This window comes from Ictidomys tridecemlineatus, chromosome 9, assembly GCF_052094955.1.
Source record: "Ictidomys tridecemlineatus isolate mIctTri1 chromosome 9, mIctTri1.hap1, whole genome shotgun sequence".
NCBI classification, from domain to species: domain Eukaryota; kingdom Metazoa; phylum Chordata; class Mammalia; order Rodentia; family Sciuridae; genus Ictidomys; species Ictidomys tridecemlineatus.
This window is the reverse complement of record NC_135485.1, coordinates 94,462,017-94,486,687: the sequence shown is the minus strand read 5'-3', so window position 1 is coordinate 94,486,687 and position 24,671 is coordinate 94,462,017. Positions and strand designations below refer to the sequence as shown.

Sequence of the window (24,671 nt, the reverse complement as noted above, 5' to 3'; positions counted from 1 at the left end):
TGAATCATATGAAAATGCATGCAAAGAACAATAGTTCATAAAACTGTGGTAGTTTTCTGATTTTTTTAAGTTGTTTATCAGTGTTCAGATAGCCATATGGCAAAGGTGTTATGGAAAGGTATTCTTCCCTGGACAATTAGATTATTATTATTTTTTAAAGTATTTATTTATTTATTTTTAGTTGTAGTTGGACACAATACCCCTATTTCGTTTGTTTTTATGTGGTTTTATGTGGTGCTGAGGACCGAACCCAATGCCTCACACATGCAAGGCTGGCACTCTACCACTGAGCTACAGCCCCAGCCCCGATAATTAGATTATTTAAATTTAGGACTTTAATATCAGATCTGAACTATACATTTGAGTTAAGCAAATATCAAAAATATGGTGATGGATACATTATTCCCCCCCCCCAGGCACTTGATATCGTAATATTGAAAACATGGAATAAAAGAGATATTAAATGTTATTTCATTTGCTTTGCCACACCCAGTGATACCAGGTACTGATCCCAGGGCCTTTTACCTGTTTCGCAAGCACCCTACCACTGAGCTAACCCTGAGCTCCTTTATTTTTATTTTTAATTTTATTTGGTACTGGGAATTAAGCCCAGGAGCATTTAGGCACTGAGTCACATCCCTAGCCCTTTTAATATTTTATCTAGAGACAGGATCTCACTAAGTTGCTCAGGCTGGCTTTGAACTCACAATCCTCCTGCCTCAGCCTCTTGAGCCTCTTGGATTTTAGGCGTGTACCACTGTGCCCAGCCTCAACTCTTTTTTTTTAATATTTTGGAGGGGAAAGTGAACTCTCTATTATTTATTTATTTATTTATTTATTTATTATTTTTTTATGTGATGTTGAGGATTGAACTCAGTGCCTCACATGTTCAAGGCAAGTGCTCTACCCCAGAGCCACAGCCCCAGCCCCTCCTTTTTTATTTTTAATTTGCTTTAATTAATTATACATAACAGTAGAATGCATTTTGATACATTGTACACAAATGGAGCACAATTTTTCAAACCTGTGGCTGCACATGGTGCAGAGTCACACTAGTAGTGTAGTCATACACATATATAGGCTCAGATCCTTTTTTGGGGTACTGGGGATTGAACTCAGGGACACTCTACCACTGAGGCCTATTTTGTATTTTATTTAGAGGTAATGTCTCAGTTGCTTAAAGCCTTGCTGTTGCTGAGGCTGGCTTTGAACTCATGCCTCAGCCTCCTGAGCTGCTGGGATTATAGGCGTGTGCCACTGTGTCTGGCTCAGCTCTTTTTTAATATTTATTTTGAAATAGGGGCTCACTAATTTGCCCAGGCTAGCCTTGAATTTGTGATCCTTTTGCTTTAGCCTCCCCAGTAGCTGGGTTACAGGGATGTGATGCCACTTGTCTTTTTTTTAGTTGTAGTTGGACACAATATCTTTATTTTATCTATTTATTTTTATGTGGTACTGAGGATCAAATCTTGCGCCTTGCACCTGCTAAGTGGGTCAGCTCTACCGCTGACCCCTACCCCAGTCCCCCCACTTGTCTTTTGAAGAAAGCCTATTAACGCATTGTAATTCAGCACTATAATTTCAGATTATTCTATTAAAAAGTCTACTCCAAATATGTGTGTTTGGGTGCTGTGTTTAGTTGTTAACTTGGGCCAAACTTTTAACTAGTGTTTAAAAGGTGTCATTTCATTAGGCCATTTTAAAATAGTCAACTGTCCCTATATGGGACTCTCTAGTACAATCAAATAATCTAGTACAGAAATTATTTTTAAAGTTTGAGGTGGAATTGCTTGATACTTGAGTGTGTGCTTTAGGATATAAAGATTACCCCCCTATTTTTTGTGATACTACAGATTGAAACCAGAGGCACTCTACCTCAGCTACAATCTCAGTTCCTTTTTAAATTTTTATTTCTTTTTTTGAAATAAGGTCCTGCTAAGTTGCTAACACTAGCCACAAACTTGTTATTCTACTGTCTCAGCCTCCTGAGTTTCTGGGATTACGGGCATGTGTCAGTATGCCAGTTCATAATGTTACCCATTTTTGACAAGCTAAATAAATACCAGAACTCTGTAAACTAATTTAATATCATTCTCTTTAGTTTATTTTTAGTATCTCTTTGTTTTGAAAAGCACATAATTTAAAAAATTAACAAGATAAATTTTGTTGCCAAGATGTAGAATTTTACCAGAAAAATTATGTTGATTAAAATAAATTATTTTGAAATTTTTTCTTAATAAAATTGCATATGAATAGCATAATTACAAAATTTATAGTGTCTGACTGATGTCAATGTACTATGCACAGAAAACATTCATAAAGTTTTTGTTTAAAAATAATAAACATTGATATAATCTTTGTATAAAAGTCCTCTATATACTTGACACTAAGATACAGTCATCGATGTTAATATTATATTCATTATCTCTAATTGATGATACACCTGAGGAAAAGCAAAATAAATACTGTGTAGGAGATAATTATCTGGACAAAGAAAGAAATTAGAAATAAATAAGTTAGGAAAAAAATTAGGCTCATTGGGGAAATGTTCATGAAAAATAGAAAATAGTAGAGCATAAGTTGTTATTTTTAGCTTTGGAAATTGGTGAGATTATAGAGAGTGAGATCGGAGTAACATAATTTTGCTCCTTCAGAGTCCTATTCTTTCAGTTTTTCTAAGCTACTATTAAACCTTCTTATGTCTTCTCAACTTGGTTCCTAGCACTTCTAAATTTTTCTACATATACTCCTCCAAGCTTAGACGATGAGTGAGATCCATCTTCATGTTCACTTCCTGCAGAATTTGGATTTATCATTCTCCCTTCTTCTGTGTGTCAGTTTCTCAGTTTCTCTTGTGCTGTGACATTGAATAGGTAAATAGGTGGGAGGAATTAATGGAGGAAAATTTATTCTTGGTTCAGTCTGCAGCCATCAAAGGTTTATAAACAAGATGATACCACTGTCAGATTTGTGTTTCAAACTTTCTTCTATGAGCAAGGTGGTATAGATGCGTAGAGGAGGAAGAATCTAGAGCTGGAAGACAAGTTAGAAGAAATTACTACAGTTATTCAGGTGGAGCATGACAACTTGGTCTGGGAATGGTTTAGACAAAGGACAGATCACAGAGATGACCTCAAAGATTTGTTGATATAGTTTATGAAGAAAATGGAAGAATAAAAGGTGACTTAAAATTTCTATCTTAAAGAATTTGAATGAGTGGTAGTACTATTAACTGAGAATTTATTTAATCTCTCCTAGTTCCTAAAGAATTTTAATCATAAGTACTTAAAATAGGGTTTATTTTCTGGTGTTAAGGAGTATTCTTTTGAGATGTTGGCCAGATATCTAATCCTCATATATATATATTACGTATGAGGGTTAGAATTCTAAGTAAATTTATAAAGAACTAAGGAGCTACTAACTAAAGAACCACCTTAGTTATGAGAAAAAGACAAGATTTATTCTTAAATCACGATTTCTTTCTCAGAATACCCCATAAACGAAACAGTACTTTAGCAATTCACTTTGCATAGTGCCAGTTTTATATATTGTGATTCTGTCAAATTCTGTTTATGAAAGGAGCAACTTCTTTTTGGTATGTTTTTCTCCTTAATGTTGGTAGGTCTTATCTCCATCCAGCAAATGTTTGAAAGCCGACTATGTGCCAGGGTTTGTTCTAGTGTTGGGAGGTAAAATAGTAAAAAGACTTGATTTACTTCCCACTTGGGGAAGTAAACATTATTTTGATGCACAAGTCAATATAAAATGGCCATTAAGTGATATGAAGCAGGGGTTTATCATACTTAGAGAGCTAACTTTAGGGCATTTTGCCTGTTAGTCATGAAACTTAAGGAAGTTTTCTGAGGAAGCGATGTTTTAGCTGTAATCCAAGGGTTCAGTTCACCATGTAATAAAATAAATTGCAGGTGAATAATACTTAAATGTAAAAAGGTAAAGCTTTATAATTCTTCCGAGAAAATATAGGAGATTATTGCTAGAACCTTGGAGTAGGAAAAGATTTCTTAGATAATATGATAGCCATAAAGGGTAAACATGATAAAGTCAACAACAAAGAAAATGAAAAGACAAGCTGTGAAATGAGAGAAAAAAAACAACTTATACTTTTTTTTCCGGAATATACAAATGACATACAAATTAATATAGAAAAGACAACAAACAATAGAAATATACATGAACAGGCATTTTCATAGAAGATGAAATGAAACATACTCAACTTTAACAATTGGAGGAAAGCAAATTAAAATGAGCATGGGCTGTCTTATACTTGGTATCAGATTGGTAAGAATTTGAAAGTCTGACCATACTAAGGGATGGGAAGTAATAGCAAACTCTTAGACACTATTGATAGGAGGGTATATGGGTCAATATTTTAGGAACACTTGACATTAGTGAAATGGAAAATAACCCCACCCTAAAACACAGCTGTCCCTCTTCTGTATACTCAGGAGGAATCCTCTTCAAACTTTGTGCATGTGAATTACCTGAGGTCTTATTAAAATGCAGGTGTTGATTTACTTGATTCACTGGGTCTAGTACCATCTAGACCCAGTGAATCAAGTAAATCAACACCTGCATTTTAATTCTAAAATTTTCTAAATGAAAATTCTAAAAATTCTACATGTCTAACAAGCTTCTGTGTGAAGTGTTGCTAATCCACAGATCACATTTTGATAGGAAAGCCCGAAAGCACACTTCTTACTTTAGATGTATAGCACTTATGGCAAATAACATGCTTAGTGCATGGGGTTAAAGAGACTGATCTGCTTTCTAGGATGAAAGCCTCATTTCCCACAAGCTGCCCCCAGAGCTTAAAGATTCAGAGTTTCTTCTGCACACCTCCACCTATTCAAGCCACAGCGTGTACACACAGAAACTGTGGTAGAGAAACTTGCATATCTGCACTAGGGACTTGGTTCATTGCTGTGCTGTATGAAAACAAAAAATTGGAAACAACCTAAAAGCCTTTTATAGTGGAATAGATAAATATGTTTTTTGCAGTGGACTTCTGAACACGAGTGAAAATGATGAAATAGTTATATTTATTAATTCAAATGAATCCCAGAAATATAACATAGGAAGTCTTAGAGGAATACATGCAGTATGCTATTGTTATAAAGTTAAAAAGCAAGCAGAAATAATGTTTAGGGATAGCTGTATGTGTGGCAAATTATTTACAAAGTAAAGCAAAGAACAGTAACCAGTTCGGGGCGGTGGGGACAGGGCATTCCTTGTGTGAGGAGCATATTGAGAACTTCAATAGAATTGGGAATGTTTTATCTTCAAAGTTGGATGTTAAGTTAGGAATATTTCTTTTATATGCTTTGATAGACATGTGGAAATATATATGTGTGTGTGTATATATATTTACACGTGCAGGTACATACATCTAATTATACGTGATTACGTCTTAGTTTGATCTTGCATGCTCTTAAATATTTTAATCTGCCTGTTACACGTGAAGTTTAATGATACCAGTTATCCATCTCTGGTTTAAGACAACAGTGATGTAATTTTTCAGTGTTCTGCAGGTTGGCTGGACAGTTCCTCTGCTGGTTTTTCTTAAGTTCCCTCTTGTGTCTTCACTTAGCTAGAGGGTTCACTAGGCTAGATCCTAGATGGCTTCCTTTACAAGTCTAGCAATGGTACCTACTCTTTACTGGGGCACTCACATTTTTTTTTCCATGTGACTAGATCATCTTCCTTATGTGATGGTCTGTACAGCATTTTATCAGCAGAAAAGCTGGAAGGCCTCTTGAAATAAGGTTGGGACCGAAGTTTTACTCCTATAACATTCTGTGGAGTAAAGCCAGTCACGAGGTTAGCTCCAATTCAAGGGGTGGGAAAACAGACTCTACCTTGATGAAAGGAATTGCACTATATTGTGACAATGTTTTCAGTTTCCCATAATAACAGTCTTCCTAACTAAAATTGGTGAAGCAACCTGCCGATTTAGACTACCTTCTAACCTCCTTTTCTCTTTCTCCTACATATTTTTTATGAAATATAAACATTTTGTTCTGTCACCACATTCCTATACTGTTTCAGTCTCAGACCTAAATTTGTTTACATATATACATCATCTTTATATGTACATACATATGTGCATTTATATTTATGCATACAATATATAGTTACTGCTTACCACTACTCTTTTACCATGGGTTTTTCAGTTATCTCTTGGTTGGACTGTCCTAAAGATTATCCTAAAGGTCAGTGTTTTTCATCTAGAGACAATAATTTTGCCCCCTTAGTAGACATTTGGTAATCTAAACTATTGTAAAAGCTACTATGAATTAAGTGTACTTCAATCCAGAAGCCCAATGGCCCTTACTTTGGTGCATGTGAAATAAGGCCTCTGGTTAGAAAGACAACTGAGAAGTGGCAATTTACAATGCAAAATGAAATCTGAGCTAATGCTAGAAGGATTTATGGATTTCAGAGAACACATTACTGCTGTAAACTTTATTCATTTTCTTACCTGAGACATCATTGTATAGTACAAAAATAGTACAAAAATTAGTACACTAATTTTTAGTGTACTAATGGTTCATTAGTTAAAGAAAAGGTGTTTGGGGTTCATTTTCTTTAAGAATGTAAGGAAACTTGTGCAATGTTTTAGGAAAATTGCTATTAAAAATTATTAAAACATTTGGTGAATTTCGAAAAGCTGTTGTTTGGACCACCTTCTTTTCTAAATAATACAAGGTATTTTCTACAAAACTTCAAAAACTCACTAACTGTATTTTGTTAGTAAATTTGTTTTAATATATTTCAAGTTGTTGCTGTGGATAAAATAGTATGTTGTCTTCAGTTGCAGATTCTCTATCCTGTGCTGTTATGCAAAATGTCCAGCCTCGAAAATCCAGCCCAGTAGTATCCACTGTATTGTCAGGAGCCTCATCAACAAGAATGCCTTCTGCTGCAAAGCACCCAACAGAACCTGTGGCCCCAGTTACTCAGCCATCAGAGCTAATACAGCAGAAAGGTATTTGAGAAATTTGTTATTCAAATGGCTGACTTTAAAAAGTCAAACTATAACCATAATTTATAGAATACATGAAGAAAAATAATTTATAATCTCAACCCAGGCCCAACTTTTGCATATCAAATTCCAGTTTCTCTTTATGATGATGTATTTTACATAATTAGAATCAAACCATTTTGTGTTTTGCTTTTACATTTATTAAATTATTCAGTTCTTCATATATATTTTTTAGCCATATTCATGACTAATAACCCATTATGTTGATATATTAGGATTTACTAATTCATCGTTCTATCATGTGATATTTTTCCTTTTTTTTCCCCTTAAGATTGGTATAAGTGACAGGCAATAAAATGTGTTGATTCTGTTTCCACACATACTCTTTTCTTTTGGAAGGTTTTTTTGGTCACTTTCTATCTAGCTAAAATTCCAGAGTATTGATGTTTCAGGTTAATATGCTCTATTTTTCATTTGATCAAAAGTCAAATGCTCTATTTTTCCTTTGACCAGATATTTTCAGGAATCTGTAGTTTGTATTTCAGGAGCAACCATTATAGTATTTTAAGGACTGTTTTATGTAATGACAGCTTCCAGCCTTGATTATGAAGAACCCTTCTATTATATTCTGAAACTCAAAAAAAGAAAAAGCATCATAAATTTGTAGATTGATCTTGCTGCTTGTATTTGTGAAGTGTTTATGTGGTCAAAAGAGGTCTTTCCATCAATCAGATTATACATTATACGTTTTCTTATTTGGTTTTAAAGGAAAACCAACTGCAATACAAAAAAATGTTTATTGATTCCCAAAGTCAGTGCTTGTACTGGAAATAGAATCTAGTTTTTATAAGCATTTGCCTTCAAAGTAAAGGGCTGGTAGGAATATTTTGCTTATAATGAGTAGAAAAACCTTGAGGGTAGATAAAAACCCTAAGTAAATGAGTGGTGTTTTTTTCCATATCTTTCTTGAATATTGATGGCTGTCTCCTACATCTTAAATGTTTCTCCTTTTGACTGTTTACATTGTTCCTTCCAATTTCTTTCCATCTACTGTATTTTCTTTTTGACCATCTCACTTTAAATGCCATCTGATCATCTTACTATAATTATCATTTTGTAAAACAGTCTACCACTTAACTGTCACAATAATATTTCTTATTTTAGTAGAAAATAGATTTGGAGAAGGAACTACCATTTATTGAGCACTTATGTTCCAGATTCTTTGTAATTATCATCTCATTAATCCCTATATTAATCCTTTGACATAGATATACCTGATTTACAGATGAAAAAAGCAAAATTCACAAAGTACCATGCCCATGTCTATAGTTTAATAACTAATAGAGCAAAAGATTTCTAGGCAAGTCTTCTACCCCTGAGTTATACTCACAACTAAGATTTTTAACTCAAACCTCTCTATCTTGTGTTCTTTAAATGTGGCTGGAATATTGTTGTTGTTGGCTATTGACAAACTCTTGATTTACTTAAAATACTTGCTTGAGTAAAAGAGAGAAAATAATACTGGAGACATGTAAACTGTAGCTTTTATTCTTCATTTTTCTTAAGTAGGAGCTTGGCCTCTTAGTGTGCTCTTTTTCTTTGGATATCTGCATATATAAGCTACAATGAATGATTGTTCAAGTTGCAGTCTTCACGAATGGAGCCCCTAGGAATTGTGCAGTGTACCATCAGCATAGGGTATGGCCTAATCTGACTACTAAAATATTAATATAATTTGCCCTCCAAAGTCTCAGTTCTGTATCTGCAGATTTAATCAACCACAGATAGAAACTTTTCAGAAAAGATGTATCTATACTAAATATACTATACTTTTTTTCCTTGTCATTCTTTCTTTTTTTTTCTTTTCCTTTCTAGATATACATGACAGACAGAGTGTATTTGACACATACATACATGGAGTATAACTTCCCATTCTTGTGGTTGTACATGATGTGGAGTTACACTGGTCATGTATTTGTATATGAACTTACAAAAGTTATGTCTTTTTTGTTCCTATCGCCCTCCCCTTCCTTTTCTTATTATTTGTAAGTATTATTTCTGAGTATTCTTATGTATTAACATAGTCAAAGAGAATTTAAAGTATATAGGAAGTTGTGCATAGATTATATGTAAATAAGATACCATTTCCTATAAGGAACTTTAGCATGCATGGATTTTTATATCACTGACTGGGGGTGCTCCTAAAAACAAATTCCTGCAGACACAAAAGGACAACTGTACTTAAAACAGTCATTTTATCTTTTAGTTGAGTTGATCTCCCAAAACAACATTTTTTTTTTTACCATTATTTAGAGGGGAGACTTCACTTGTTTACTTGAGTATCACTTAAAAAAAATCTTGCAAAACTACTTAACTACTTGAATAATTTTCAGATAGTCATCTATTTTTTTTATCAAAAATGTAAGTAGTTTCAGTTAAGCAATTTTGTTGACTTTTAAAACTTATCTACTGAAATGATATCCACCATCATCTTTATAAAAGTACCCTAATGAACTCTTCTTTAACATTTATATTTTTTCCTTTTTTAAAAAAATTCTTTTCCCTTTCCCTGAATATAATCATATATTATTGAGCCAGAAACTCTTTTATCGATCTGTTACATTCTGCCACAATATATAAATTGAAATTTAAAAATATGCTTAATTTTCTATGAACATAAGTCTCTATTATGATTTTTTCTTTTGGATTAAGCTGTCATTATAATTTTTATCATATAGTTGATTCTAACAGTCTAAACATCATGAGTTTTTATATTATTAATTATTTATATTTTTATTGGAAATACATCCTTCAGTGAGATGAATGGCCTTCCCCAGTCTCCACCAGAGCTTTCTATATGGGTTAATATGATTCGTTGTTAGAATAGGTAGGGTTTAGATTAACTTCATTCCTAGTATACATTTTTATACATATAATTAATTAATGAGAAACTTTGTTCATATAAATAAGAATGGTATTGGAAGACTTTTTCATATTTTTAATCTCTTTAGTATTCTAAGTTACATGTTAGAAATTGTCATTTGTTAGATTTTATTTTCCAAGTTGTAGATAGTAGTTAATGTTATTGTTATTTTCATGTAACAATTTAAAGTTTATAAATGCCTTTAATATTTTTTATTTTGTTTGCTCATCACATGAAACAGGCAAATCACTTTTTGTCTTCCACTTTTTCTTTGGTTTCACTTTGGACTGAACCCAGGGTGCTCTATGACTAAGCTAAATCCCTAGCCCTTCTTATTTTTTGTTTTGAGACAGGGTCTCACTATGCTGCACAGACTGGCTGTGAATTTGGAATCCTCCTGCCTCGGCTTCCAGAGCAGCCAGGATTACAGGTCTTTTATAAATGAGGAAACTAAAGTTTAGAGAGATTGGGTGTCTTTCCCAAAGACATCTAGACTTTCTGCGAGGTTGCCAACACTCAACATAGACCTTGTGCCTCTAAACCCAGTGTTCCTTTTCCTCTATCAGCAGTTACTCAGAATATTGAGAATTTCTTTACACACTTTGCTGATCTAATATCCTACCATGTTCTTTCATTACATTTTATCAAAATAATCTCAGCAATTAGTATGTATTACTAATAGTATGTTATTTATACTATATTACAAATATTTTATGATAAGATAGGTTGTGAAGTACTTTCTTGTATATTTCTCATTGACTCTGAAAGAAATTCTATGGGATCTGTCTTTTCTTTGCAGTGCTAGGGATTGAGTCCAGGACCTCTCAAATGCTAGGCAGGTGCTGTACCACAGTACCTTTGGCCCTCATAGGATCTTTTTTTTTTTTTTTTTTTAAAGAGAGAGTGAGAGAATTTTTAAATATTTATTTTTTAGTTCTCGGCGGACACAACATCTTTGTTGGTATGTGGTGCTGAGGATCGAACCCGGGCCGCACGCATGCCAGGCGAGCGCACTACGGCTTGAGCCATATCCCCAGCCCCTCATAGGATCTTTATCTAGAGTTTTACCCATGTATTTTGAAAAAAAATGATAGTCCTAGAAAATATTCTATTTTATTTTATTTTTATACTAGAGATTGGACCCAGGGCTTCGTGCATGCTAGGCAAGTACTCTCACTGAGTGACATATCAAGCACTTTTTGTTGTGGTGGTAGTTGTTCTTTTTTGAGACATGGTTTCACTAAGTTGCTCAAACTTCTTTGAGTTTGCATTTCTCCTGTCTCAGCCTCACAAATAGCTCTCTCTGCTTATTTTAAAATTATCATTACTAAGTGCCATGTGAACTCCTCAGGTTGGAAGACTCCTCCACCCCTTACTAATGACTTGCTCTAGGGATGAGTATTTAGAATAGTAGAAAATAATTGTTTAATTAAATATTCACAAAACCAAGTTAAGGTTTAGCAATGATAATAGCTAATACTTGCATAGTATTTAGTGTATGCCAGGTACCATGTCTAATCATTTGAAATATGTTAACTCATTTAATCCTTACAACAACCATTTGGGGTACTTATTATTCTATTTTACAGATGATGTAAGTGAAGGACAGAGAAGGTGATGACTTTCTTAGAACATATCAAAGGGCACACATCTAATAATAGGTAGTATTATCTATCTAATAATAGGTAGTAGAAGGTGGAATTGAATCCAGAGTTTCCATATTTATCTGCATTGTCATGTTGCTTCTTGCATATTCTTTTTTAAAATGTATACTTATTTTTTAGTTGTAGATGGTGGACACAATATCTTTATTTCATTTTTATGTGGTGCTGAGGATGTAGCCCAGTGCGTCATGCATGCTAGGCAAGCACTGTACCACCGAGCCACAACCCCAGCCACTCATATTGCTTCTCTTTTCATTATTTCTTATGGTTTGTTCTCACCAGGCTCTTTCAAAAGCAATGGGTTCTTTTTGTTTGTTTGTTTGTTTGTTTTTTTGTTTTAAAGAGAGAGTGAGAGAGGAGAGAGAGAGAGAGAGAGAGAGAGAATTTTAATGTTTTATTGTTTAGTTCTCGGCGGACACAACATCTTTGTTGGTATGTGGTGCTGAGGATCGAACCCGGGCCGCACGCATGTCAGGCGAGCGCGCTACCGCTTGAGCCACATCCCCAGCCCAGCAATGGGTTCTTTGACAGTAGTGGTCTGGGTCTGCATAAAGGCAGAATTATTAACTAAATAGATTTATCATTTCTTTATCACAGCACTTTTCATATTTCTGAATTAAGAATATCCTAGTGAGAATCAGTCCTGTTTCTAACATATTTCACCCATAACTGAAATATGTCTTTCAAAGTTTTTTAAAAAAGCCATTAGGTTTTTGGAATGCCTTGGTCATCTACTGAATGAAGGAGGAGGCTTTCCTTTTAGTGCTTGATAGGTTTTATATCTCAGGGCAACATGTCACAGTAAGATTTAGGTAAGTTTTCTGTGTGAAGTGAGAGAAAGGTTATTGTCCACACAGACATTTTTAAGTGGATACATTTTAGGAAAGAGAAGGCTTACAGATACTAATATCTGAAAATTGATTTCTATAAAGCCATTTTTTTGTGGGAACCCATAAAAAGCCTTCTAGTATATGTATCTAGCTTGAAGACCAGCTTAGGAAAAATAACAGTTGCTCCAGACTCTTAAATAAACCAGCCTCTACAGGGATTTGTTCTCTTAAGACCAGTTTTGATTTATTCCCAATGTGGCTGTATCTAGGGAACAGTGAAGATATCTTTTTTTTATTAAGCAATCCTAAAGGATGCAGTCTTCTGGAGAATTTTGCCTCAGGGTGCTTTAATAGCAGGTAGTTTAATCTGGATGTCCTTTTTAGTATCACACCCTCATACCCCATACTCGGATTGAACCCAGGGCCTTTTGCATTCTGCAAGCTCTCTACCACTGAGCTACAGTCCAACCCCCAATAATTGAGGGTGTGATGTTTATAATTTTTCTTCTTCTTCTTTTTTTTTTTTGGAGAAGGGGGTGTTTTTTAAAAATACTGGAGGCTGTTAATAACAGAGCTCTTTGTTGTGTTAGATTCTATTAAATGTTTCTTGCCTCTTATTTTACTAGATTCATACCTTAGAATCTCTTGATTAAGACAGAATGAATCAGGGTACAGCATTCACTTTCCCTTTGATCCTAGGTACATTCAGTATCCCTTTGATACTAGGTATTCCATGCATGTTTCTACAGGGAGTTCTAGACTGAGCTTGGAAGAAGACCTCATATATTTGACCTGAATCTTATGCATAAAGAGCATCTGAGTATGAGGAAAGTGTCATAATCATTTATATATTATAGAGTAGATGACATGGCTGTCTACCGTTTTGTGGCTACAACTCCCCATTTACTGCACATAACCTGGAGGAGGGCACTTAAATATGAAATGATTATTATTCTGGATCTCTTGCCATTCCTCTGTGGGTTAACTAATGCGTTATATTCTTGTCCTGTGAATATTCCCAAACTGTTAGCAAAGTTTACTTGAACCAGCAAAGCAAAGGTAAGCTGAATTGTGAGCATGTTAAGAGTCATGGGCTGAACTCTTGATGCTTTAATATCCAGCACCTCTCAAAACAGATGTTACCTTTTTTCATGAAAGGAAAAGTTGGGTATGTTGTGTGACAGTCTGTTAATCTAATACCATGGTACAGTCTAAAATGATTCTATACTGAGAAATATTACTCTATCTTATTCTAGGTTTGTTTCAGAGTGTTAAGTAGTAGCTGTGTAAATTTTTAAAAATCATTAGGCATTGGATATTTTTCTGATATTAGTTGAAATTAATCATTTTTTCTTATTAAGTAAATCTGAAGGAAAATATTTATTTCATCATACATTTGTAAACCTGCCCTGTACTTTGGCACATTTAATTGGAGTCAGTAGTCAGTCATAAAAAGAGTATATTCTCTTCTGAGTTTTCTGTTGGTTGTTGGTCTTTCTTAGCTTAGTATAGTGAACAGAATTTCTTCTTATTATATAAATTACACACATGTTTATCTTTTAAAGTGCAGTGTGGCCAGGTGCAGTGGCTAATGTCTGTAATCTCAGCTGCTTTTGGGAGGCTGAGGCAGGAGGATTGCAAGTTTAAAGCCAGCTTCAGCAAAAACGAGGCTCTAAGTAATTCAATGAGACCCTGTCTCTAAATAAAATACAAAACAGGGCTGGAGATGTGGCTCAGTGGTTGTGTGTCCCTGAGTTTGATTAATGGTATCCAAAAATAATAAGGTGCATTATTATTATTATTATTATTTTAGTGTGGATGGACACAATATCTTCATTTTTATTTGTTTACTTTTAAGTGGTGCTGAGGATCAAACCCAGGGCCTCACGGCGTGGAGGCAAGCGCTCTACCACTGAGCTACCACCCCTGCCCTACAGTGCATTATTAACAGTATTTTGAGAAAGGTCTTCATTTTTTTTAAAGGCCTTTTCTAGAAGGATTTTTCTAGAAAACTTATTATCTAGTTTGTCATAAACTTTTTAGTGTATTTAACCTAAAGTCTAATATTAGTCACATTTTCATTTTAACTAGGCTTTTGTTAGAGGAACACGCAACTCTGAATTTGGAAGGTATCAAGTTTGCTTCTTATAGTGTGTGAACTTACTTTACATTGAGTTTTATTTCCTCAGATGAATTTGTGATAACAGCTATTTTATCCGTATTAAAAAAATATTTCAGCAAAGCTAGCAGATTTTCCATGACTCTTAATCATATTGGGAGGATCAAAGCTTCACTGATATACAGTTTAACCTTTGCTTTCTTCTAAACTCAAGTTTTACTTGTTAATAGCTTTTTTCTTAAGATAGAGAAGAGTTATGTTGTCCATGCTAAACACAAAGGTCACCTGAAGAAACAGTGGAGAGAGTATTTGGGGACAACCTTGTGATTTTGGTGATTATGGCTTTGTTGTACTCCCAGTGTTATGAAGTATTCTTGGAAATCCCCACTAGGTTCCTGGGGGTTTTTTGGTTTTGTTTTTTAAAAGTAGAGCTGTAAGATTTTTATTACAAGCATGTTTGTTCTTTTTTATGAAATGTTTTCATTTTTAATTAAGATGAATTTTATTTTCCCCTTAAATTTTATGGATGTTAATGTTTTATCTCTTGATTTTACCAAATTAATTAATAAAAATACCCAGTCAACTTTTTTTTGTGGGGGGTTATGGTGGGGAGGTACTGGGAATTGAACTGAGGGGTGCTTTAACACTGACCCATATCCCCAGCCCTTTTTATTTTGAGTTTTGAGACAGGGTCTTGCTAAGTTGCTTAAGACCTTGCTAAATTGCTGAGGCTTCCCAATAAACTTTTTAAAAGGGAAATACTATATAGCTACCAGTACCAGTTATGAGCTTTTTTGTTAGACTCTGCCTCCTGTTGGTGTAGCTCACACAGAGCTACTTACCTACTTCAGACCCACATCTAGGCAATAAAATAACACTGATATGACTGACCACCTTATATCTCAGGAAACCCAGTTTTCTGCAATTGTCACACTTGTAAGGCCACAATTAATAAGATTTTTGGCTTTTTTGAGCATCTGCTGTGAACAGAGAACTGTGCTGAATACAGTTCTTTAACTGTCATTCTTTTCCGTTAATGGGAACTGTGTTACCGTCAAGTTGGCATTGGCAGAAGGAAGGTACCAAATATCTGAATGTGTTTTGGATGCTGTACAAATTTAGTTCAGTAGAAATGATCACTGCCCACCAAGAATGCACAGTTCCAAAGGAAGTATACCACAAGGGCCCAGTGGTCAAAGAAGGTAAATGTGTATAAAGCTTAGGAAAATTTCCAGAGACTATCATTGCAATTTCCTAAATATTTTCAGTATAATATGTGGTACTTTTTTCATACTTAAATCAGTTAGTTCATATTAAAGCTGCTTTTACTAAACTGCTTTGCAGAGATTGCCTAACAGTTTTAATTTTGATAATAAATTTGCTAATGTTAATATGCATGCTGTGATGTTCTTTGGAATGTCAGAGTTCTTTCTCACTTTTAATGCAATGTCAAAATTTTATTTCTCGTCTTTCCTGTTGGTTTGACTCTTATGTTTGTGCTTTCCACTTTACAGGCATGCAGTATGGTGAATATGTTAATAATCAAGCTAGCTCCGCACCAACTCCCTTGTCATCAACTTCCGATGATGAGGAAGAGGAGGAGGAGGATGAGGAAGCAGGTCTGCTTTAGCTTTACACCAGTCTTTGATCTTTTCCTACTCTAGTTTTTTTTTTCTTTTATTTCTATATTCTTAGCCTTTTAAAAAGTATCTAAAGATTTAACAAGATGAACTTAACTTGGCTTGGGTTATAGAAGGTGGGGTCACTTGAAATAAAGTGTTTATTTAGTTTTTCCTCCTTTGGACATCTTTATCATTTTGTAAGTAATAGGGTTAGAATCCATCATTCATGATTGTGGAGTATTTTCTTCTTTCAGAAATGCATTTCCTCCCATGTCATGTGCAAAGGAATGTGTCCTGACTCAAGCTCTTGGCTGATGATTGCTATAGCTTCCCTAGAGGAATATGTTTTCTGCTTTGCATGATACTTTGTTCTAATGAAAATGAGCCATATGGATTTTATAATAGTGATAGAGAAAAAGGACAGTGTTTTATGATGTCCTCTAGGTCCTTTTTTATCAAGTATTTAGAAGGTCCACAATTTGTAGTTGTTTTCCTGATCATGAAGTAGTAATTCATATCACAAAGTAGTAGTTCATATCATAAAGTAGTTGTGCGTATAGTTATGTGTTGCAATCTGTTTAATATCTTTTTCTGCTTGATAGAGAGAACATTGCTGAAAATTAAGCAGTTAATCCCTCTATTAATTTTAACAGTTGTAGACTGACCCAATAAGTGTGATGATCTTTCAAATTACTATATGTAACCATGATTCTCCTATTTTTTTTAAATGATGGGAGGCTTTGCTCTATAAACAGTTTGTTTAAGCAGAAATTTCTATTTTCTGTGTATTTTTAAAATATTCATATCTTATTACATGATTTGAGATGGATACAAATAGAAAGTAGGGGAGTAATTTTTTTTATTTTAAATATATAATTACTCATTTATCTTTCAGAAATTTTTATTTTTTTTAATGTGATTTTGAACTTAATTAAAAGTTGCAAAAAAGATTAAAGGAAACTTTATATACACGTTATTCTGGTAAACCATTTTTGCACCACTTGGTTTATAATTCTGGATTTTTTTTTCTATATCATTTGAAAGTGAGTTGTTGAAAACATTATGAACTTTACTTCTCTTTTAGTTAGCGTTTTTGTTGCTGTGACTATAAGACCTAACCAGAACAATTTTAGGAGGAAAAGTTTATTTGGAGGCTCAGAGTTTTAGAGGTCTCAATTCACGAACAGCAGGCTCCATTCCTCAGGGCTAGAGGTGAGGCAGAACATCATGGGGGAAGAGTGTGGCAGAGGGAAGCAGCTTACATGATGATCAGGAAAGAGAGAGAGAGAGAGAGAGAGAGACTCCATTCTCCAGAAACAAAATATATACCCCAAAGCCACGTACCAATTCCTTCCTCTTCCAGCCATACCCTACTAGTTCTGTTATCTCTCAGTTAATCCCTATCATTTATCCTCTGAACCTTTTTGCATTGTCTCACATGTGAGCTTTTTGGGGACACCTCACATCTAAACCATAACAACCCCTAAGTACAAAAGTGTGTCTTTCCTATTTATAAGGACATGTGTTACATAAACATAATATAGTTGTCAGCAAATTGAGCACTGGTTAATATAATAATATCTGCCCATAGTCATATCTCCACAGTGTCTCAGTTTGATCATTTATAGCTATTTTCATGGTCCAAGATCTAGTTCATGATCATGCATTGAATTTAGTTGTCACGTCTATTTAGACTTTCACAATCTAGAACAGTTCCTTAGATTTTTATTCTTGACCTTCACATATTTAAAGAATATAGGCGAACTATTTTGTGAAATATTCCTCAATTTAGATTTGCCTTTCCTCATGATTAAATTTAGATATTGCATTTTTTATGGGATTTTTAAAGTATATTGTGTTTTCTGTGCATCTTGTCTGAGGCATCAGATGTTAATTTGCTCCCATATTGATGACTTGGTCTTCAGTTATGTAGTTTAGGTAATAATCTGCTAGGTTTCTCTACTATAAAGTTAACTACTTTTCCCTCATGAAATTAATAAATAATTGTGGAGAGATTCTTTGAGGCAGTATAAATATTCTATTCTTTATTAAATTCTCACCCATTTGTTTTGGAATTCAGCTGATGATCTTTAAACTCTGATAGCCCTTATATTGATGAGTTGAATTTGTATTATAAAGAAAAGTCATTGTGTCCATTTGTCCTAGTCATTGTATCCATTTGGCTAGGAATGACTCCTTCAAAGTAGCCCTGAAATTATTTTCAAATATTCCTATGAATCTTTGAGCAGTTACTTTAAGTGCTTTAAAACCACAGTAGGAATTCCAAACTCATCTTGTGCTTATCCTGCTGTGATCCTGGAATGAGCCTTTTCTCCAAGTAGTCCTGGTTTCATTCGTGGAGACAGGTATTTTAGAAATCAAGATCTGATTGCAACATGTACAAAGCTTGACTGAAATCTCTGCAAAGATAATTGATCAATCAAGAGGTTCTTGTCTTTTTTCACTCCCTGCCATATTTGTAGTGCTGTTTGGGATAAGGAGAGTAAAGAGAAAATGAAGATCATTTTGTGAGTCTCATGCTAGTATTATTATGTATTATCTGCTGCATATGCTTACTCCTTAGTTAGCCCTGTTGAGTGGCTATTATTTTGAAACTTGTTGGTACTAATAAGGAGCAGCTTAGATATTAAGTGTTTATTTTTGTCTCTCAACTTCATGAAATTTGGCTTATGCTTTTTCCATATTTTATGCAAATTATGAGGAACAAAACCTTCAAATTATCTGATTAATTTGAAGTTGGGCAAAACTAGTAAATATATTGGTCTTTTGTTGACCCACATTGGTTGTTTTTCAGAGGGAGAACAACTGAAGCCTTCTCTAAAAGGTTTAAATCATTCTTTATACTTTTCCTCAACTTCAAGGATTCTGAACTTTTCTTTTGATCTGTTCTATTCCTTGCTTCCTCAAATTTAAGCTTTTTTAAAAAATTTTTTTTCTCCTTCCCCTTTTCTTCTTTCAAGCTATGACATAGAGCCATTAAAAGAATGAGGAAAAAGTTCCTCGTAAGTATTACATTTGTATTTGTCCCCCATTTGGCCTTAGAATTCTTGTTGTCACCATGGTCAAATTAAGTACATCTTGAAATGTGTTGTAAGAAAGGATTGAAAAAAAAAATGCCCTTGTTTATGGGAGGATATGAGTAAATAGTGGGATAATTATAAAAGTACTCATCCATCTGAAACCAGCTTCCACATTGAAAGCAATAGAGGTTGAGAGCTTTCCTAATCTAAAAATCTGAAATCTTTGATACTTCAAAACACAGACCATTTTCAGCACCAACATGATGCCACACGTAGAAAATTCTACCTTTACCTCATGACAGTGACACTCAAACCCAGGCCCACTAAAAATATTATTTAAATTATCTTTAGATTGCATAGAAGGTAGACATGAAACATACATGAATTATGTGTTTAGACTTGGGACCCATCCCTAAGATATCTCATCATGTATATGCAAATATTCCACACTCAAAAAATAGAAATCTGAAACACTTTGGGTCCCAAGCATTTTGGGTAAAGATTGATTAACCTGTATTTTTGAATGGTATCATAATTCTAAAAAGCAAAGGCCAAATAGTTTCTGGCTTCTTGAAATGTGTCATAATTCAGGATTGAAAAAACACTCTTGCATATGAGAGGAAATGATTTTCCACAGGTTTATGAGAAAAGTTTCACAAAGGATTTGTGATTTGAAGGGATGAATAGGAATAAGGCCATGTGGGGAAAGGATGTGTAATGTGCATAAAAAAGGAAAAATTGGCATATTCAGGGCTATGAGGAAGGAGTTTGTTATGGTTTTCTCTTAAGGTAAAAGGGAGAATAGTACAGGGGTATGTGGGAGATTCAAGTGAAAGACAAGCTTAAGCCAAATCTTGAAGTTCCTGAAGTACAGTGTGGAATCATTTAGTTAGACTCTATTCTTTAGGGCGTGGGGATTAGTGAAAGTATTTTGAAGCATGTTCAGAGTGTTAACATAAAAGTTTCATAACATGCTCTCTTTGTTTTTAAATTTACAGTTCTGGTTGGTTTTGGCAGTGATGGCATGGCCTAATGAGAATGCATTAATCTAAATAATAAGATCTTATAATTTTTGACTCTGTGTAGTCTAACTTAGTGATTTTTCTGGGTTTATATCTGTACAGTTTCTTTGACATTTTGACAAGTTCTAGGATAGAGCTTTGTACTTAGTCTTTTCTTCAGAAAGTAAATTTTAAAGTAAACTAGCAAATTTAAAATTATTCAACAAATAAATAGAATTACTATTTTCATAAAATTGATATCTTTTAAAAGTTTATAGCTATGGCATAATTAAAATGGGCAGTATTTTTAATGTTTACATTTTATTTGACATGAAAGAAGCTAAGTAGCATAATTAAGTAGTATTATGATCTTGAAATAATTTGATATATATAAGCAATCTTTTATCTTTGGACATTTTTTTCCAAGAATAATTACTTCTTTTTTTAAAAAATCACTTCTTGATATTTACATCTTGAAAAGTTTTTCTGGAGCAGGATGAGTGACATAGTATTTTTATACGTTTTATTGAGATATAATTTATATGGCATAAAATTCAACTGCTTTAATTTTAAAGTTAAGCAGTTTTTAGTATTTCATAAAGTTTGTCAACCATCACTTCCATGTAATTCCTGAACATTTTTATCACCCCCAAATAGAAACTCTGTAACTGTTAGCAGTCATTTCACATTCTACCCATCCTAGCACACAGCTCCAAGGAGCCTCTAATCTACTTTCTTTTTTTCTAGATTTGCCTGTTTTGAACATTTGATATAAATATTTCTTACATGCTTTGTTTTTTGTTTGTTTTGTTTTTGTTTTTGTTTTTTTGTTACTGGGTTTCCTTAGCATAATGTTTTAATTTTATGGAATGTATCTGTAATTCATTCCTTTTTATTGCTGAAAAATATTCCATTAGGTATATGTATCATTTTTTATTAATCCATTCATGAATGATTAGATATTTAGGTTGTTTCTACTTTTTGACTATCGTGAATAATGCCACTATTGAACATTTGTCAACAAAATTTTATGTAGGTTTATATTCCACTTCTCTTTGAGTGAAATTTCTGAGTCATGTGGTAACTCCATATTTAACCTCTTGAGAAATTGCCAAACTGTCTCCCAAAGTGGCCGTACTATTTTTCACTTGCACAACAGTTTAGTCTCTCTGCATCCTTGCCAAAACTGTTTACCAGTCTGTTTGGTTATAACTATCCTTGTGGATATGAGGTATTATCTCAGTGTTTTAATTTTCATTTCCCTAATGACTAGGGGTGTTGAACATCTTTTCAGGTGCTTATTGTCTTTTTGTTTATCTTCTTTTCAGAAATATCTTTGGATATTTGTCTTTTATTGAGACATGAGTATATATATGTGTGTGTGTGTACGTTTTTTTTTTCCCTAGATACCAGACCCGTGTTAGATAAATAATTGCAAATATTTTCTTCCATTCTGTGGGTTGTCTCTTTTCTTTTCTTTTCCCTTCCCTTCCCTTCCCTTCCCTTCCCTTCCCTTCCCTTCCCTTCCCTTCCCTCCCCTCCCCTCCCCTCCCCTCCCCTCCCCTCCCCTCCCCCTCCCCCTCCCCCTCCCCCTCCCCCTCCCCCTCCCCCTCCCCCTCCCCCTCCCCCTCCCCCCCCCCCCCCCCCCCCCCTCCCCTCCCCTCCCCTCCCCTCCCCTCCCCTCCCCTCCCCTCCCCTCCCCTCCCCTCCCCTCCCCTCCCCTCCCCTCCCCTCCCCTCCCCTCCCCTCCCCTCCCCTCCCCTCCCCTCCCCTCCCCTCCCCTCCCCTCCCCTTCCCTTCCCTTCCCTTCCTTCTCTTTTCTTTTACCAAGGCTTGAACCCAGGGGTGCTTAACCACTGAGCCACATCCATACCCTTCTAAATATTTTATTTAGAGACATGGTCTCTCTGAGTTGCTTAGGGCCTCACTAAGTTGCTGGTTTCGAACTGGTGATCTTCCTGTCTTGGCCTCCTGAGCTGCTGTATTACAGGCATGTGTTGCCATGCCTGGAGGTTGTCTCTTGGTAGCTTTTAGAGCTCCACTATTTTAAAAATTTTTGTTGAGATTCAGTTTATCAATTTTTCTCTTTTGTTGCTTTTTCCTCTGAAGTCATATTTAAGAATTCAATACTTAAGCCAAAAATTATGAATATTTCTATATTATAAGAGTTTTATAGATTTATGGTTTTAGCACTTATATTTAGTTTGCAATTCATGATGAATTAATCCTAGTATAAGGTATAAAGAAGGAGTCTAGCTTCGTTTTTCTGCAGTATTTGTTGAAAAGAAAATTTTTCTTCTTTGAAATGTTTGGTAAATTGTTTAGTCTTCGGTAAAATTTACATAACAAAATTAGTTATTTTAAAGTATATAATTCAGGGGAGCTGGGGTTGTGGCTCAGCGGTAGAGCACTTGCCTAGCATGTGTGAGGCACTGGGTTCAATCCTTGGCACCACATAAAAATAAACAAACAAAATAAAGGCATTGTGTCCATCTACAACTAAAAAAATTTTTTTAAAAATATATAATTCGGTGGCATCTAGTGTATCTACAGTGTTGTGCATTCACCACATCTATCTAGTTCTAACTTTGTGAGTATACTAAACCAGATTGAATGAAACATTTTCATTAGAAAGAAAGAAAACACTAAATAGTAATTCCCAGTTTCCCCCTCCCCTCAGGCCCTAACAGCCACCAATCAACTCTCTTGACTCTATATACTTATCTATTCAGGATATTCATATAAAAGGAATCAGACAATATGTAGCCTTTTGTGTTTGGCTTCATTCACTAACATGTTTTCAAGGTTCATTACATTGCATGAATGTATTAGTATTAGTATTCCATTCCTTTTGTGAATGAATACTATCCCATGATGGAGATAACACCATGTTTTTGTTTATTCATTCATCTGTTGATGACTACTTGGATTTTAATGTCTTGTTTTTTTGACCTTATATGTTAGCATTTTTCTTTAGTTATAAATTCATAAAAGAATGAACAAAAAGGAAGAGCCATTCTTTCTTTATTAAGAAGAATAGCATACATATGCAACAGTTTTCTGTTTATGACAAAGAAGCCACTTGGTAAATATGAGAGCCCTCCACTCATTACTTATTTTATAGCTCTCATACTTTATAAGTGGCTTCATATCTACTCTTTCACTTAAACCTTACAGGAACATTAAGAACACCAGGCAGGGCATTTTGAAAATCGTTCTCATTTTACAAACAACAGTGCTGATGATTGTAACTTACTCAAAGTTATACTGCAAATAAATGGCAGAATCTGATGGACCTGAACCTCTTTTCCTATGTTCTTTTCTGAGAATAAAATATTCCTACACTAATAACTGAAGTTAGATATATTAGTTGATACATCTAATTCTCATGGCTATCCAAAGTTATTCAGTGAAAGATAATTATGCATATATATCACAGTTCAAAAATCAATCTAAAGCATAGTTTAAACCCCACTTGTAATATTTGTGCTTTGACCTGAGGATAACCTCTATATCACAGAATTTTGTCACTTTGAAATAGACTTTGGTTTGTCTTACATAACAAGATTTCTAATAAAAGAGAGCGGCCAATGAATTTTCTGTATTAGATATTCTGGTGTGTTGACTTAGAATAATTGTATGTTCCCAATAAAATATTCGCTGAGTGAGTGAATGAAAGAAATATACATTCTACTGTCCATGTGCCTGATCTCCAGATTTCATCATAAATTGCCATTTAACTTTCCTCCTCACCTTACAGGTTTTGAATAAATATATACTATAAAAAATCTTGTTGTATTATTCTTATATTTATTACAATTCCTTTCATTTATGTTACCTTATTAAATATATCAGCTATTATTTACTCCCCATTTTGCAGATGAATAAATTGAGGCACAGAACAGCTTAGTAATACATAAGGAAGCAACACAAGCCAAACAGCTGTGCTGAGTTTTAAAAGTCATTAAAGTTTAGTTATCTTAAAATATTGCAATACTAATAATATGCATTTAATATCTTGAGATTTAGTGGACATAATCTTTAAGGTGTGGATATATTAATACCTCAGTCAACCTAAAATGTATTTTTGTGTATTTGACAACTTTTTAAAAATATTTTTTAGTTGTAGATGGACACAATACCTTTATTTATTTTTTATGTGGTGCTGAGGATCAAACCCAGTGCCTCACCCATGCAAGGTACACATTCTACCACTAAGCCACAACCCCAGCCCCCGTTCATCAACTTTTAATAGTTTAATGTCTGTTCTCTAAGTTACCTGTGTTTACCTGAATTTTATATCTACTCAACAGCTTCATATTCTCCCTTCTTCACACATTTTTCTTATTAACAAACCTTATATGTTTTTAAACATCAATCATTTTACTTTTTTTACTAGAGTCAGGAATTTTCCTAGTTTAGCACAAATCTCTTTTTCAAAATTGCCAGTGACTGCTGTGAAAGTTTC

General features: G+C 34.3%; 1 protein-coding gene across 4 annotated transcripts in view; it reads left to right on the top strand.

The window, feature by feature from the left end:
* Sec24b (SEC24 homolog B, COPII component) overlaps positions 1-24,671 on the top strand; it is an 82,092-nt gene that overhangs the window by 22,739 nt on the left and 34,682 nt on the right. For 2 of the 4 annotated variants that reach the window (XM_078021821.1, XM_078021820.1), the window contains exons 3-4: positions 6,833-7,006; positions 16,054-16,158. In XM_078021821.1, coding sequence (XP_077877947.1) covers positions 6,833-7,006; positions 16,054-16,158 — 279 coding nt within the window. The remainder of the gene's footprint in view (positions 1-6,832; positions 7,007-16,053; positions 16,159-24,671) is intronic. The other 2 variants (XM_078021823.1, XM_078021822.1) reach the window with 1 other exon arrangement.